We start from the raw sequence: 17,702 nt of genomic DNA on the forward strand, positions 1-17,702 counted from the left end.
ACTGAAGGGACTTGAGAGTAAATCGGCTGGAGATGGCCACCAGGCCTTCACTATGGGCTTGACAACAGGGATAACAACAGCCACCACCTTGTGCTCAACACATCCTCCTCCTAGGGAGAGTGATAAGTGGTTTGCGCAGATTACCCCAACCAGCCTTCACAAAAACCCTGCAAAGATTTATGAGGAGGAAACCACGGCTCAGAGAAGTTGAGTGACTTGTCCAAAGGCACACAATCCATGACTGCGTCAGGATGCCACCCCAGGGGGACGTTGACTCCGAAGCTCCATCTGTTGGATCTCCAGTTCCCAGGGAGATCGACAGAGATCGGCGCTGGGAATCCGGCTCGCCAGCCCGCCCGCCGTGGCGCGGTGCCCACTCACCCCTGGCTGCGGTAGGCGGCACACCTCTCCAGCGGGACGCGCAGCACGCCATCGCTCAGCCCCACGAAGAGTGCACGGGCGCTGTGCACGATGCGCAGGCTGCGCAGTGGCTCCCGGCGCCCGGGGGGCAGCACGTGCAGCTCCTCCAGGTAGCAACCGCGGAGGCTGCGGCTCGTCGTGGACAGTGCCTTCAGGATGGTGCCCGACTCTGGAGGGACCAGATCAGGGTGGCCTTGAACCTCAGGGTGGCCCTGGAACCTCGCAGCCCAGTCGCCCACCCCTCCACCCCCTCCCACCCAGAGCACCGGCGGGGCGGGGTGGCCTCACCCGTGCCGATGTAGAGCACGTGGTAGAGCGTATCCTTGGCCTGCACAAGGTCCACCACGAGGTGTGAGAAGCGCACGCTGTCTTGGGTGACGCAAGGCTCCGGTGTCACGGGCTGCACAGCCTCACTCATCAGGAACAGGCGCTGTGCGTCCTGCAGGCTGCGCTCCGTCAGGTTCTCGTTGGGGCCCACCTCCGGCAGGGTGCCGCACTGCGGCGGGGAGCCGGTCACACGTGCCCAGCCGCCGGGCTGCCATGATCCCGGGTCCCCTCCTTCTTCCTCCCTACCCAGTCCCTGATTCTCCAACCCCTGCTCCCCACCCCCAACATCCCCGCTAGGGGTCCTGCACTCTCTTCCAGGAAGATACCTCATCTTTGGGAACTAAGGGACAGTAAAGCTGGGAAAATGGGGGAGGAGGGATGTACCAGGAGTGGAGAGGGCAGGGAGATGAAAAGGGGGTTTGATTATCCAAAAGCTGATCATATGAGTGTAGATAACAAGTGTCCTGTTATTTTATGCTGTCTCTGTCGGTGCACTCCTCACCCTGCCACGTTGGGCCAAGCCCTGCCTTCCCTCTCCCGTGTCCCTCTCATCTCAAGGTTCTTACCCCTTCTAAACCAAAGCTGGAGGGCAACTGTCATTTACTGAGCACGTCAGGTGCGTATCATTCTAGGGATCCTGGTCAGGTGCATGTCAACCCTCCAATGTATCTATGAGGTTGGTGGTATTATCCCAATGTGCCAGATCAGGGTAAAGGGACTCAAGGAGGTTGAGTGACTTGCCTAAGGTCACACATAGAGAGGGCTAGATCTGGGTCAGGACTGTATGACTGAAAACCTGAGGTCTTTCCCTGCTCCGTTCTGTCCCCTGGGCAGGAAGTTGGACGGATATGAAAGTCAACCATCTGTATTTTTCTTTGTCCTGTGGCTCTTCCTGCTTTTCCATCACACACTGGGGATGCTCATACCACCCTGTCTAGGCTCTGACCAGTCCTGGTACTCAGAGACCTTCTGGGCATCACTACCCATGCTGGGTAGACTGAGAGCAAACTCCTGGCCAGACAGCTTGTGAGTGTGCCCCACACCCCCAGTCCCCCATACTGAGGAGGGCTGAGGTCCGACCTCCCTCCCTGTCAGGAGGTGAGGGGTCACATTTAGAGATGGCTCAGAGCAGGCTGCCTTGCTCTGCATCCCATCCACTCTTCCTTTCTCACTCCAGTGTGGAGATTTCCACCCTCTTAGGGAACCCCTGCAGACCCCACAGATGGGCATAGACCAGCAGGGACACATTTGGCAGTTACACTAAGTAGTTGGGCATCAGCTTGTGGCTGATAGTCTGGGGCAGGGTGGTATGTGATGGGAGAGAAAGGGGAGGAGAAGCAGTACCTGGAAATTGGGGATGGGGTTGGCGATGGGGAGCCAGGCAGCCCTGGGGTTCTCCTGGTAGCGAAACGGGCCATTAAAAGCCTGGGAGATGGCACTGAGATTGAAGGCACAGACAGCAGACGCAGCGATGCTGTTTCTGAAAGGCAAGAGATGGCGGGATGCTGCCTTCTCTGGAGGCCTCGGCACCCTCCCCTAAATCCAACCTCCAGCTGTCAAGTCAGTGTGGCACAGCTCCAAGGCTTACTAAGCACCTAGGTGAGTCTGGGGCCTTCTGTATCATGGGGATCTCACAGAAGGAGGAGACATGGTCCTTACGCTCTGGAAACCCCCCAGGAAAAAAGGAGCCATGGATGAGAAAAACTGGTGGATCCTTCTGTGCTTCTCATCCCCTTCCTTTATTCGGTGGGAGGGCAAATAAAGTCAATGGTTTTCGAACCTTTTAGTTCATGGTCCACCATACATTTTATATGACAACTCAGTATGACACACACATACTATAGACATACACATTTGCAATGCGTTTTCATGAAACAATGTATCACCTTACTAAATACATTATCCTCTGATTTTTTTCCAGTCAATTCTGTTTTATTATTTTATTAAAAAAATAAAAACAACAACCTGGTTACCAAACCAGTGTTCTATGCTGCAGCTCAACACCTGCAGCCAGATGAACTCTCAGATCCCTTTCAGTCATAGAAACAAATGTTTCTCTGAGTCTGATGTGGACAGTTTGGAGAGAGGATACCAGTACACTAAATGTTACCAGGCTGTTCTCTGCACTTAGTCCCTCTCCCAAATATGTGCCTTTCACCACCACCACCCTCCCCCCCCACCCCCCACCATACCCACCCCCGCCGCCTGGTCGCAGCCCCCACTCTCTTCCAGGACACCACACTGTCCCTGCAGCATGTCCAGTTTCCTCTAATCCATCCTGCACGTGGGAACTGGAGTGACTTGCCAAATGCACATCTGAGCTAGCCCTTGTCCTGCTTCAAACCCTCCAATAACTTCTCCTTACCCTTAGGATATAGATCAATACCCTTAAAGCAGTCTACAAGGCCCTCCTGTCTATAATCCGCCCATGCCTGCCCTTCAGCCAACTCTCGTGTCTTTCTCCTCCTCACCCACCAGCTTCCTGCCACACAGGTCTCCTCTCAGTTCCTCAAACATTTTTCCCCACCTTGAAACTTTGTGCATATTGTTCCCTCAGGCTGGAATGCTCCTGTCCCTTCGTTAATTCCCAGCCATCCTGTAGATATCACTTCCTACAGGAAGCCTTCCCTGATTATCACCCCTCCATAGTGATCATAGCTTCTCTGCACACTGCCCTTTCCCTCTGGAGATTTTCTTGCATTTAAAACTGGGCATTTAATAACAACCCTCTTGAGAACATAAGCTCCTTATAGGCAGAGTCAGGTCTGCTCTTGCTCACTGGCCTGTCTCCCACCCTCACCTCCATTTGACAAGAACCTGGGACATGGAGAAGGCGCACAATTCATAAACAATTTGCAGTTTATACTAACATTGCTATTTTCCCCTGATGCCTTACCCGTGACTCCTGCCCTCTGCTCACAGCTGCCTACCTTCTACTGCTGATGGTGGACTGGTCACTAAGCCCCAGCTGTCAGCGCCCGGCTCCCAGCACATGGCTGTGTCGCATGTTTGTCCCCTAGCTTGGATGGCTTCTCTGTTCCAGCTTCCCTGCTTTCCCCTCCCCCTGTCCATCCCCTAAACCATCCATTCTGTGGCTAATCTGGCTCTCATTCAGTGCTGCTAGCTGGGCCCTAGGTAAGCAAACACCACTCTCTGCATCCTGTGTTTCTGATGTCCTTACTGAGAACCCCCCTCAGCATGCTGGACAGCAAATTCATTTCTCGGTCTTTGCTGCCCATTCAGCATTCTCTGTACAAAAGTCACCTGAATGGATCAGCCTATACACAGAAGGAGGCAGTGGAGGACAGACTCATGATCTCAGTCGGGGGTTACCCTTCTAATTCCCAGCCTGTGTTTTTCAGGGCAGTCAGGATTGCGACAAGACTCTGCTGGTTAGATTTAGTGGGATCATGGCGTCCTGAAGTTGGAAGGGTAGAGACCTCTCTGAGCGTCTCCTGTGGGCAGCTGGAGGACCCTCCCAGGGCTGTCACCCCCTCATCAAAGACAGCCTGCTGCACTTTCATCCCAGCAAGTTCTTCTTTCATGGAGTCACAATCCAGCTCCTTTTATTTTCCTCACTTCTGGCCTAGGCCTGCCCTTCACAGCAACCCAGAACAAGTGCTCACCTCTCAAGAGGCAGTGAGCCACAAAATCCTCAAAGGACCCAGGGCAGAAGGCACGGCCATCCCCATTTTACAGAAAGAGAAACGAAGCCAGGAACTTGCCCGAGGCCGCCAGGCTGTGAAGGCAGGTCAGAACTGGTCCCTGACATCCAGGGGAGGGTAGGAGGGAAGGCAGGGACTCACACGTTGGTGGTGAAGACCCCGTAGATGAGGTCCTGCTCGGGCAGGTGGAAGGCGCTCTGCAGCTCGTTGTAGTAGAAGGGGACCTCACCCGGGCGGGAGCAGTTGAGCCGGGCCTTCATGAACGTGGTCCAAGTGTCCTCCAGCAGGAAGCGACCTCCCACATCGTTCTTGCACACGCGGGCCACCCGAGAGTACACGGTGCGTCCACAGTCGTGCTCCACTGCGTTCTCCCGCAGGAAGAAGTATGCAAACAGCCCGATGTCATAGGCTGCAACAAAGTTTGGCTCTGGGGACAGAAAAGGAACAAAGGGTGGGTCAGGCCACGAGGGAGGAAGAAGACAGAGCTGGGAGCACTCGACCACTTCCATTTCCTTAGATGGGCATCCTACAGCCCCCGCCAGCTTGGTGACCTGGGGGCGCTAACCCTGTTCCCACCCCCAACACAAAGTGCAGTTACAACGATAGTTGACATGTATGAGCACTCACGGTGCTCCAGACACTGCTGTAAGTACTTTATATGGATTAGCCCATTGGATCCTCTTAACAAGCTATGAGGTACATACTTCGATTGTCCCCATATCACAGATGAGACCATTGTGGCACAGAGAAGTCAAGCATTTGCTCAAGGTCACACAGCTCATTAGTGGAGAATCAGGGATTCAACTCCAAAGGGCAAGAAACTCCTAATACCATCCCCCAATCTCTTCTTTCCTGTAACCTTTCCTCCTCATCAATTCCTAACTCTCTCTCCCCCCTCACAGTCTGCCCTCCATCTGCTCTGCATCCTCAGGACATCCGTGATTTCATCCAGAGTCCATCTGTGACTTGCTGTGGTCCTTGCGCAAATGTCTGCCCTACCCTGGTTGGGCAGGAAGGAAACTGATGGGGGTCAGGGTGGGCTGGCTGGATTAGAACCAGGGGAGCCCTAGGGCTGGGTCTGCTTACCATTAAGCCACTTGGAGTTATACTGGGCGGTGCGAAGTGGTGGCCGGCTGCCTAGGCTGCGATAGATAGCGGGGTCCCGACCTGAGAAGTCGATGACTGTGGCAGCGTAGAGCTCCCCCTGAGAGGAGATGACGGCAGTGGAGTTGTGGCGTGGGTCATAGGGGCAGCGGGCCACACCATTGATCTTCTCCACCGTCCGGCTGAGGTTCCCCACCTGGGGACAATGGGGAGATGGGGCTATTTTCCTGAGACCCTGGGGCTGCCTGTTCTTTCCCTGGAATTTTGCTTTCTCCTGGGTCCCTGGTCTCTCTGGACCTCTCCTTCCCTCCACCTCCTTCTCATTGCCCCCCACAGTCCCTCTGAGGGAGCAGTCATCATGGAGGGCAGAGGCTGTTCCCAGAGTTAGGACCCTCCAAGGTGAGGTTGAATTTTGATGAACAATGAATAGTTTTTAGCATAAGTATATCCCAAATCTTGCATGGGACATACTTATACCAAAATACTGTCTGTTTTTAATCTGAAATTCGAATCTAACTGGGCATCCTTTTTGTTTTCATTTGTGTGCTGACTGGCAGCTCCATCCTGAGGCTGTGTGCCTGAGTGAGAGAACCTCTTGGTGTCCCCCTCTGTCTGCCCGACCCCATGCAGCCCCCACCTGTCTGCTGGAGCACACTGGGGAAAAGGCATTGGTCCCACACATGAACACTTTCCGGCCAGTGACAATCAGGACTCGCACGTAGTTCTGACACTCCTCCTGAAGCAAAACAAGGGAAGCAATAGAGGGACAAGCTCTCCAACTGCGGAGCTAGGTGTCTTTCCCTCACTCCACTGTGCCACAAATATTCGAGAGCATTGCTCTGCCCCAGATGCACCCCACTCCACAGTGGAGGGAGCATCTGTGACTGTCCCCCTCCCCCACCCCTCCCTGCCAGGCCAGCTCCCTGCCTCACCGCCCACTCAGATGCTGAGGCTGCCTTCTTGACTACACCAGGAGCCCCTGGCTCATCCAGGCTGGGTCTCCCATGCAGATGGCCTTGTGCCCACACAGTCACCCTCTGTGCCCCCCACCATGGGCCTCCTGCCAGCTCCAAGCCAGGCCCCTGCCTACCAAGGCCACCTACCTCGGTCTTCCCTTTGCTTTGGCAGGAGCGGCGCGTGTCCTCATTGGAGGCCCACTCTGTGGCCTGTGGGAGGAGCACACAGACATCACACAGCCATGTCACTCACAGCCAGGGCAGGCAGTGGCCGGGCTGGAGGAGACAGAGAGCTGGGAGATGGCCAGCCACAGCCTGCAGGGTAAGGTTCCTCTCACAACATCCTTGTGGGCCAGCAGGGCTGCCAGACCTCCTTACCCAGAGACATCCTCTTGGCCCAACACCCTCCACACCTGCTCGGGTCGAGGAAGCCTGGAGTAACAACCCCTTCGTCCCCCATCATCCCCATGCGGCTCTGGCCTGGGGCCTCCCCTGCCCTTCCTCCCCCAGGTCAGCTGGGGAGAAGTAAGTGGCCAAGGAGGACCCTCAGTCCCACCCCAGGCCCTGAGTAGGAGACAGGAAACATGCCTCAGTTATATACCAGATGTTCCTTAAATGAATGGGAAGCAGAGAGGCTGCCAACCTTAGCTACAGAAGAACAATGTCACCTTCCCACTGCAACCCTGCAAAGTCCTCTATGACTTGCTGCTGGGATGTGGGAGACAGAGACTGGAACCCCCATTCCTGGTTCAAAAGCTATGTGTGCTTTTTTCCTCTTTATCCCACTGTCTCGAGGACCTAGGACTTCCCCTTTTTTACTTGCTACCCTCCGCCCACCCCTGTGCAGGCAGCTTCCTTGTTTCCCTGTAGCATCACTCATGCTTTATTGTGGAATGATGTTTGGGGGACACAGCTTCAATTCAGGGCCCCAGAGGACATGTCGTGTACTCAAGTGCCCTTGGCATGAGGACAGAGCTGTCCCCACCCAGGAGGCCTCCTTCCCCTGCATCTACTCCTCCTGTACTTCCTGAGACCCCTCCCAGCCACTGAAGAGCAACTGGGGAGGAAAGATACCCTTCACATCCAGGCAATGTCAGCCCCGGAGTGTGGTTCGTTACATATTTCTGGGTCACATGTATAAACATGAACTGCCTACCTGTCCTGGGAGAGGGAGCCCTGAACAAGCAGCTCCTCCATCCAAACGAGCAAAAAGAAAAAAAAAAAACAACCACCTGCTTTTAATTTCTAACAGAAGCCTTCTAGGCTTGCGGTCACTGTTTACTGAATTCCCCGGGCCTAGGATGTGGGAGGGGAAGGGGTGACAGGAGCTAGAGTGGCAGAGCTGTTCTCTGCTGTCCAAAGTCGTAGCCCCAGTGCCCCTGGGCAGAGGGAGAGCTGACTTTGGCAGACCCCAGATTTGGGAGCTGGGTGGCAAGTTTGGTTGTGCCCCCATCAGACTGATGACCAGGCTGGGCTTATTCTGCCATGCCATGCCTGGAGCTCAGGCCTCTGCTCCCAGACTTTCGTTGGAGAAGGGCAAATGACCCCTGGCATCTGGACACAGAGTCGTGGGCTTCACCTGGACAGGAACAAGGGAGCCATTGTCATACTCAGCACCCATCAGCTCCCAAACTGAGCCTGATGTGAGAGGAAAGAGGGACATAAGCAAACTCAGTGCCTCTAGGGGCAGAAAAGCACAAAGACCCACATACACTGCAGATGTCCAGGCCTAAAACTCTGGACATTGGGCTTGTGCTGCAGGGGGGCAGTGTGGACAAAGGGGCCTCACTGGGGCCTTGGGGTCCCTGAGCACAGGGGCATTTCAAAAGGGTCAACTTTATTTCTAAGGGGATGGGAATCCCACTGTGAGGGTTGGGGGGCTCATGGAGGACAGGTGTGTACAATCAGGTGTTAGACAAAGTCACATGGAGCTGAGCACTGGGACAGAAACTTGACACACCTGTCTCTTCATTTTACAGGTGAGGAAAAGGAAGCTCAGAAAGATTGAACAGTTTTCCCGAGGTCACAAAGCTGGTAAGCAACAAACCCAAGATGCAAACCCAGACAACTGTAACTAAGCTCTTTTAGTTACATCGTGCAGCCTCTCACTGTGAGTAGGTTTCTCAAACCAAAAGTTAGAACATATGGCCTGAAAAGAATATGTATATTTATAATGATTACAGCACAGAACTGGCTTGAGTCATTTTATTTATTTTTATTTTATTTCAAAAATTATTTTTATCAAAGCCATGATGCACAGAGTTGAAAAAGTTAAATAGTATGAAAAAATAATTTAAAAGACTCCAGGAACAACTCCTCTCACACACCAATCCATTTCCCAAGGACAATTATTTTAGACTCTTTAATTTTTCTATATAAAGTAAGATGAGCGTGGAAGAATTGATGCTTTTGAACTGTGGTGTTGGAGAAGACTCTTGAGAGTCCCTTGGACTGCAAGGAGATCCAACCAGTCCATCTTAAAGGAGATCAGTCCTGAATACTCATCGGAAGGATTGATGTTGAAGCTGAAACTCCAATACTTTGGCCACCTGATGCAAAGAGCTGACTCATTTGAAAAGACCCTGATGCTGGGAAAGACTGAAGGCAGGAGAAGAAGGGGACGACAGAAGATGAGATGGTTGGATGGCATCACTGACTCAATGGACATGAGTTTGAGTAAACTCCACTCTGGGAGTTGGTGATGGACAGGGAGGCCTGGCGTGCTGCAGTCCATGGGGTCGCAAGCAGTTGGACACGACTGAGTGACTGAACTGAACTGAACTGATTTTTCTACACATGTTTTTAAAAATCCAATTTCTCAAAAATATGTATCAATCTTAGACTTCATCTTCTGACTTCCTGTTATGGAGGTGAATATTTTTTTTCCACTTACCCATCTCCATTCTCTCCCACCCCTCTCCTCTCCCCGTCCTCCCATTATAATTATGTAATATAAATTATTTAATATTTTAATATAACCATTATTTATATCACTGAAAATTATTCACTGCTACCAACTAGAACCCTATATTTGACTGAATGTAGGACACCATTGATTGTAATATGAATCATTAAGAAAGAAAACATGCTGGCAAATTCCTTTATTACTTACATTTTTAATGTAAGCTTATTGGAAGTATTTTTACTTAGATATATATTCAATCATACATTAATTTTATGCATACAAAAAAAGAAAAATGTAAGCAAAATTTATTCAGTATTTTTAAACCTTCTTTGAATTCAGGGTGTTCTTCTCTTCTGAGTCACTTTTCTATTCCGTCATCAGTGCTCATTTTTTGTTGTTTTGTTTGCTTGTTTTAGACCACCGTTTTATGAACTGCCCAGGAAGCCAATGGTGCAGCAATTCTTCAAGAATATTTCTCTTTGGTTTCCAGAATTTTCTTCCAAGTTATTGCCCCCCACTTGACAGGTTGGATGCTGGCGCTTTCTTGATCTTATCAGCAGGTCTCCACAGAAGGTCTCTGACAAACCAAGACTCATAGTCCCTCCTCATATGATCCTTAAATGGTTTGTGAACTGAAATGTCAGTGGCTTGCTGTTGCTGGATGAGCACACCAGGAATAATGACCAAGTTCATGCCTGTACGGTTAGAGACAACTCCATCAAGCCTGCAGTCTGCCAACGGTGACTGTAAAATGCCTGTGATAGAAAGCCGTGGCCTGATTTCAGACTCAGTAAAATGTGAAAACATATGCCTCTGAGAATCAATGAAATATGCCTATTCTGACAAGGTTTCCATTCTTGACCAACTTTTTGTTTCTCCTGGGCTGATTAGTTGTCTTGATTTTCTTCATTGGCTTGTTTTATAATGTACCTATCACTGAATTTTCCCAAATGTCCAACATTCTCTCTCAATATTATTTGCTAACTGTACACACAAATGGTTCAGATAACCTATTAGTTCCCATTGCCTTCCTCCTGCCCCAACGTCCTGTCTCCTGCCCCAGTATGGACTGGTCCTCCTGTTTGGCTGTTAACCTGGGACTTACCTCCTCTCCTCTCCTGTTTGCTGAATCCCATGTTTCCCTCTTTCTTGAATTATTGGCTTATTTTGGTAGAACACATCTTCAGTATCTTCCTATGAAAAGGAACATGGTAGATCAATTTTTAAAAATTCTTGCATGTCTTATTCATTCTATCTTCATACTTGATCGATTCTTTTGGTATAGAATTCTAAGGTGAAAGTAATTTTCACTCAGAATTTTAAAGACATTTATTTCTCCATTGTCTTCTAGATTCCAGTGTTGCTATTGAGAAGTCTGGTGTAATTCTCAGTCCCCATCTTTTGTAGTGACCTTTTTCTTTTTTGCTTTAGAAAAGAATGCTAGAAACTTAGAATCATCTTTTTGATCACAGTATACTGAAATTCACACTGATGTGCCTTAGTGCTGGTCTCTTTTGGGAACTCAGTCAACCCTTTCAATGTGAAGACTCATCCTCTGTTTTGGCAAGTTTTCTTATGTTATTTCATCCTTAATGTCTTCCTTATCTTTTCCTCTGTTCTCTTTTTAGTAACGCTTATTAATCCAATCCACTGTTCGCCCTTGCGCACTGATCCTCTGGTTTTCTGTTATTTATTTCTCTCCTGCTTTTCATTTCTTGTTTTTTGTTGTTGTTCTAATTTCTGAAAGATTTTTCTTCGACTTTATCTTCTAATCCTTCAATTCAATTTTTATTTGCCCAATCACTCTTTAAATTTTCATTTTTGTTTGTTTTATAAACAAAATAATTTTATATCTCAGAAAACTAGTTTCTAAAATTAATTTCAAAAGTGTTTTCCTGTATTTCTTGCATTACCCCTGTTCTTACAGCTTCCTTCATTCTGGTTGCTTGCTTGTTTTTATCTTTCTCCTTGACTTTAGAGGCCTTCCTCAAATGTCTGGTGAGTTTCGGCTGTTTATATTTAAAAATAAATCACTAACCATCTCCCACTGAAAGGAATCAAGCTTTCTTGGAGAAACAGCTAATTCCAGATCTAGGGCAGGAAATGTACAAGGTGAGCCTAGAATATCACTTCATACCAATAGAAAGCAATAAAAAACCACTAGGGTCATAGTGTCATAGAAGTCAGCTTGAAGAGGCTCCTTACTGGCAAAAGATGGGATAGTCATGAGAGACAATTGCAATAGGTTGAAACATCCACAATGTTTAAAGCCATGAGTCTGTAGCAAAAACAGTTATACAATATAAAATTCACTAATCATCATTGACAGATACTACAAAGTCTGTTCATTATTTGAAAACTTCTGAATAAATACAGAGTATCAAACAGTTATCTTATCTTTCTGTACAACTGTTTCATCAGGTAATCAAACAGTAGATAAGAAGTTTTTCCTTGTAAAAGTAGTCTGGCTAATGCATTGTAACCTAAAGAATTAATAGATCTAGGTAAAAATCATCAATGACTGCTAACACTAAAAAAAATACAGAGAAAATCAGATACTATGCACCTCCTAAAAAAATACATGCTAACATCTCTGAAGTAATCTTGCCAGAATCTAAACTGAATAAAGTCTTCACATCTGAGAATCAACTTACAGATGGTACAGGGAACAGAGGAACGTATTAAATTATACCACTTGGGCTACAGTCAGCAAAATCCAGACTGTAGGGAACTCTAAAGGACAAATGACCAGGTTTCTTCAATAAATAAACCGCACAAAAATAGAAAAAGGAGAAATGTTGTTCTAGTCCCATACCCCATTGGTGAGATTTCACCTTTCCTGGAGTCTCCAGATTTGAAGACTCACTAGTTGGGTCTTTAAAGAGAGAGTCTTAGTTTTCCTTTTTTGAAGTGAAGTGAAGCGAAAGCCGCTCAGTCGTTTTCGATTATTTGCGACCCCAATGACTATACAGTCCATGGAATTCTCTAGGCCAGAATACTGGAGTGGGTAGCCTTTCCCTTCTCCAGGGTTCCCTTCTTGGGGAGGGGTAAAATGGAGGAAGGATTACTGTGTGGGATGGGACAGGAGAGCTGGGTTCCAGCTTCTCAATTTAGATAATTTCAACCATGTCCCCCTTTTAGACTTGTGCCTCATCCTCACATTCAACAATACCCAACAGCCCAATTTCTGAGGCCTTCTGGGGAGTCATCGTGCTTCTCTGCTTTATCTCCCTTTATAAACTGTCCTGCTCCACTACATCAGTTATGATTCGCTCCATCCACTTTCCACCTCCCCAGAATGCATTTAATCTTTTCTCTGCTGACATCTCTTTTGTTCTCTCTGTCATTGCAGATCTGTATCTTTTAAAAGTTCTCATTGTCCTTTTAGTGGAATTTTGTGAAGGAGTGGAAATAAGATGTGTATAATCAATCGACCACACAGAATGCTTTAAACTAGGAATTCCAGGATAGCAATCCCTAGTAAAGAGAAACTGCATGGTTTTCTGCTATGGGAGAAAGCAGTCAAGAGAGCCAGGAACTGGATAATCTCCTTATAGATTCAACAACTCCGCTGGACACCAGAGACCACGGCTGAACATGAAAACGTCTGAGCATTAAGTCCACCACTCAGCAGAGTTTAGACTTCAAACAACTCTGGAGCTGCCAGCCTAGTTTGGACAATGTGCAGATAACTAGAAAAGAGCTCAGAATCAGCCTCGCCATCTGCCCAGGCACAAACAAAGCCCCATATGTGTCCTGATGCTTATGTACATCACAGTCCTCATTTCTGCGCTTGCAGGACATGTGGCAGCCCAAGACCATGAATCCACGGCAATTAGGCCTCCAGCCACGTCATCCCCTGGTACTGCTCTGGCACAGGTGGCTCATGATCTCCTGATTGACAAATCCAAGCAAGCTTACCATTCAGCAGCCCCCTGACCCTGTCGACTACTGGCCACCTTTTCTTTCCCACAGCCAGCTTATTAAGTTACACTGAAAGAAAACAATCACTGGTGAGCTGATTTGATTGCCCCTCCCCCTCTGCAAGCACAGGAGTGCACACACACATACGCACACGCACACACATCGACACTGCACACACATACCCTCCCGTCTCTGCTGCTGCCTGCATCTTTCCAATCTTGCTGCTTGGAGAATTGGGAAGGAAGCTGAGTTTTTCTTTTTTTTTTCTTTTTTTTGAGGAACGGTAGTTTACACAAATTGTTTAATAGGGGTTAGGCACTTAGAAGTCCTTTTAATGGACACTAGTTTGCATAAAGAGTTTGCATTTAGATTTTTCTTTAAGGGATGTTAATTATTTAAACTATCAATAAAACACTGCATTTAAGTTTGGTTAAATCATATCCTGGGGCCACGTGGGAGGAGCAGTTGGCTATAAATGAGAGTTACAACCTTGAGCATACCCCAGGCAGTAAAGACAGTCAAGGAAGCTGGACTGGGGAGTGGGGAGGCCTTGGCCCTGCCTCATCCTGTCAGGAAAGTGGTGGAGCTCATTTTTGGCCCTTAGTTGTTTTGAGCCACTTCTGATAGCAGATGCTGAACACTTATAAAAAAGGACCCAAAGCCCCAGGTAGGGCAACGGAGGAGCACTCAGTGAAGTCCAGCTTTTATGGTCAAAAGGCAGGGCTTTCTCATCAGAGGACAAACAAGGAGACCAGAGGCTGTGGTCTGCCTCCAGCCTGGTCAAGGTGATGCTGGACGGCCCTCCCCAACTTCTCTGTTGTTTCCTCTTGTTTGTGACCAGGTGGGTCCCCCTATGGTGGGGAGGTGAGGATGTGAACATGAAATGCATTCATTTATCTCCTAGGTTCGATTACAAAGAATCCAATCTGAACTCCTGGATTCAGGCCCCTAAGATACACCCTGGGAAGGTGGTAAAACCAGTTCCTGGTGCACTTGGCTGGTGCGCAGGACCCTTCAGAAAAGCCCCTGAGGCCCGGTCCCTGCCTCAAGCATGAGTGATGGAGCTGGCAGAAGATACCTTCCATGGTGAGACCAGATCACCCAGAGCTGAATGAACCAAACATCAGGCCTCAGCGTCAGGCTAGACAGTCCTAACATCTGGTAAGGTAGGGGACCCAGGTCCTGCGGGTCAGCTGTCAAGGACACCTGGGGAAGCCAAACCAGTTGGGCAACATCTATAAGGACTTTCTTAACATCCTAGAGCAGTGCTTCCTAAATCTGGCTGCACATCTGGGAGCCTATAAAAATCCCAGTGCCCAGCCGCACCCTAGAACAGAATCTCTGAGGATAGAATACAGGCATTAGTGCTTTTTTAAATCTCCCCCAGTGATTCTAGTGGGCACCCAAGAGAAAACCAGTGTCTAGAGTCAGGCTAGCTCCAGTCAACTCCTGGTTTAGGCTACTCAGCTCTGCAACCAGAAGGCAAAAGGTACCACTGTGGTCCAAGCCTCCGCTAAACCCTCCAGGGTTGTCTCCTTCCCAATTCTAGGGGTCACCTTCACACAGAAAATAACATGCCCGGTCTTCTCTGGAGCTCTGTGATGCTGCATCTGCCACCTGAAGATCAATTCCTGTCTTCTCTCCATCCCCACTCTGCTGCCTTAATTCAAGTCTCCCCATCAATCACCTTACTGCAGTTTCTCCTAACTAGCTCCTCCACTAATCCATTCTCTGCAGGACCAGGTGACTGGAACACTAAACATAATCATATCACTTTTCTGCTTAAACCTTTATACCTTCAAAATAAAATATGGATCCCTCTGAAGAGCCTCTGTGGTGCAGCCTCTCTCATCCTGGGCCTCATCTCCCATCGTTATCCCACACCCACCCTGTGATCCTCCCATACTGCCCCACTCTGTGCTTCATGCTACTTCACATCTCTGTGTCTCCTCCTTAGCTACCTGGCCGACCTCCATCCTTCTAGCTCCAGCCCAAAGGCAGCTCTCTGGGAAGACTTTTCAGACCCTGCTGAGCTGAGGGCTCCTTGTGCCTCGGCCACCACTGCACCCAGTGTGCCCCGCTCCCTACATGCCTCCCACAGCACTGTCATTATTTCTGTGCATCTGTTTCCCTTTCCTCACTTGGCTCCCAGAAGACCTTCATTTGCAGACCATGGGAGCTTAATAAAAAGCCAACTGCCTGGGCTCAGGGAAGGACCCCTGGATCTACTTCCTCCCACCCACATTGGACCATTTCTGCACTGGCTTCCCCTACACTCTGGCCTGTGGGGCTTGGCATCTTGGCTTCATTTTCCATGAAAACCACTTGGAACCTAGGCTCTGGCTGGGCTCCTCTGACTGACCAAGCTGGCAGGCCGTGGGATGCTGCCTCTGGGAATTTACTCTACCTTGCTTTAGCCCAGGCCCCAGGAACATATCCCATCCAGTAAAGGAAATCATTTATAATTTATGTGCTTGCTCCTTGAGGCAAGGACTGAGCGTGATTCACCTTTGGATCTCAAATACTAGGACTGGACCCAGTGTTTAGTAGTTATTCAGTAAATGTTTACTAATGTTTATTATAGATAGATAAATGGCATTTCTTTTCCATTTTCTCTAGTTCTTCCTGGACTCTCCCTTCTGAAGGTCACTTTTTTTTTGCTCGCTTATGCCTCCTCTGTGGCTACCACCTGCAGTGGCCCTGGGGGTCTAGAACAGTTTCTAGAAGAAACTAGACCAGAGTATCACACTAGCTCACCAAGGAGTTCTCCCCTTCTCCAACTTCCCTTTGTAGTGAAACGCTATACTTAATAGCCCCATATACTAACAACCATTCTCTAATTAGATTTTGTGTATCACTCATCATGTTTTTTTCTGGCTCTACTGTGAGCCCTAGAGGCCAGAGATCAGTGTGTCTATAGCCCCTCTGCCTCCAGCTCACTTGTGATACACAGTAAGCACTCAATGAACGCCCCATCACTGGAGACCAGCAAGCCTCCCCTGGACACAGGAACTGAGGCTTTCAGATGAAGAGATGGCCTTCCTTTCTCTAGAATGTTCAGCCCCTGCAGAGATGATTTGGCATCTGTTTCTCAATCTGGGATAAATGTTCTGGATCAAGGATTCCCATTAAAATGCCTCCCAAAGCACTTAGGGAATTATGCTTGGGGAGTCCTTCTTGGCAGCAGATAATAAATCAATCACAGCTCAGTGAAAATGCTAACCTAGAATGGGATCACTCAGGCCAAGCTAAGAAAGCAACCAGGGACACCCTTTCCCTCAAGGCCCAAATGCAGAGACCTTCCTGTGGATTTAGGCTCTGCACTTAGAATGACCAGCTGTTCCAGTTTGCCCAGTACTGAACTGCTTCTAGTGGAAGTCCTGCATCCTGGAGCCCCTCAGTCCAGGAAAACAGGAGCCCCCAGCTCCTGTCCTCACAATGCAGAAGCCCTGTGTGTGCCCCTATGTTTACGTGGCCGCGACCCCCACTCCCAAATACCTTCCCAGCTGTCACCCCGACAGCTAGGGTGAGTCCACAGCCGCTGATAAGAGCACAGCATTCCTGTTTTCAACCCTAGAGGCTGAATCTCACTCCTTGCGCTGCCCTGGCCCCAGCCCCTAAACACCAGGGAAATTACAGGGAAGGGAAGCAATGTACCTGAAGGAGGGAGACATTGGCAAGGCTGAGTCTGAAGAGGTAGTTCCTGTGAAAACAGAAACAGAGGTCGTAAGTCAGGCTAGCTTTACAGGCAGGTCCCCAGGAAGTGGCTTTCTGGCTCCTGCCTCCGGGTGCCAGGACTGGGTGCCAGGACAGGGTGCCAGGACTGGGTGCCAACTGCAGAGAGCCGATGGTGGGCCAACCCCAGGGAGAGCTTTACCTACGTTAGCTCATTTAATCTGCACAGCCATCCCGGGAGCAGAGAGAAAATGCCATGTTACAGATGAGGAAACAGCTGGGGTAAATGGACCAAGTCAGAGAGACAGTATGTGGAAGAGGTGGGATAGAAATCCAGACTCATGCGCCCCTGGAGGCCCACAGGCACTGTGGGTGGACCTGGAGGGTGGCAGGACCCCCAGGTCAGAGAACCGCATGGAAGTGAATACGGGCTCACAGAGTAGACCCTGCTGCAGAGACAAGGAGAATTCCACTTGCTGGGGGTCTCCTGAGGGCCTCAGTGTCCACATCTGTAAAATGGAGACAGTAATGCCTGTCTTCCTTATTTCATAAGACCCATGGAGACAGGAATGGTGTGATGCATGTTAAAAGGTTTATTCATGTCAAACAGATGTAAAGTAGTGGTTTTCCCTAAGAATTTTCTTTCCTTCTTATACCTTCTTTTGGCTGTTCCTCTTTTGGTTCCTGAAGTTTTTGGAATAACTGCTTTAGAAAGTTTTGGCCTAC

At 49.1% G+C, this 17,702-nt stretch overlaps 1 protein-coding gene across 1 annotated transcript in view; it reads right to left on the reverse strand.

The window, feature by feature from the left end:
• Positions 1 to 17,702, reverse strand: part of SEMA5B (semaphorin 5B) — a 38,198-nt gene that overhangs the window by 11,780 nt on the left and 8,716 nt on the right. The window contains exons 3-10 of the mRNA XM_052640138.1: positions 16,959 to 17,004; positions 6,620 to 6,682; positions 6,154 to 6,252; positions 5,499 to 5,712; positions 4,554 to 4,839; positions 2,092 to 2,227; positions 709 to 916; positions 382 to 589 (exon numbers count right to left, since the gene is read on the reverse strand). Of these exons, the coding sequence (XP_052496098.1) occupies positions 382 to 589; positions 709 to 916; positions 2,092 to 2,227; positions 4,554 to 4,839; positions 5,499 to 5,712; positions 6,154 to 6,252; positions 6,620 to 6,682; positions 16,959 to 17,004 (1,260 nt within the window). The remainder of the gene's footprint in view (positions 1 to 381; positions 590 to 708; positions 917 to 2,091; positions 2,228 to 4,553; positions 4,840 to 5,498; positions 5,713 to 6,153; positions 6,253 to 6,619; positions 6,683 to 16,958; positions 17,005 to 17,702) is intronic.

This window comes from Budorcas taxicolor, chromosome 1 (assembly GCF_023091745.1).
Source record: "Budorcas taxicolor isolate Tak-1 chromosome 1, Takin1.1, whole genome shotgun sequence".
Lineage (NCBI taxonomy): Eukaryota > Metazoa > Chordata > Mammalia > Artiodactyla > Bovidae > Budorcas > Budorcas taxicolor.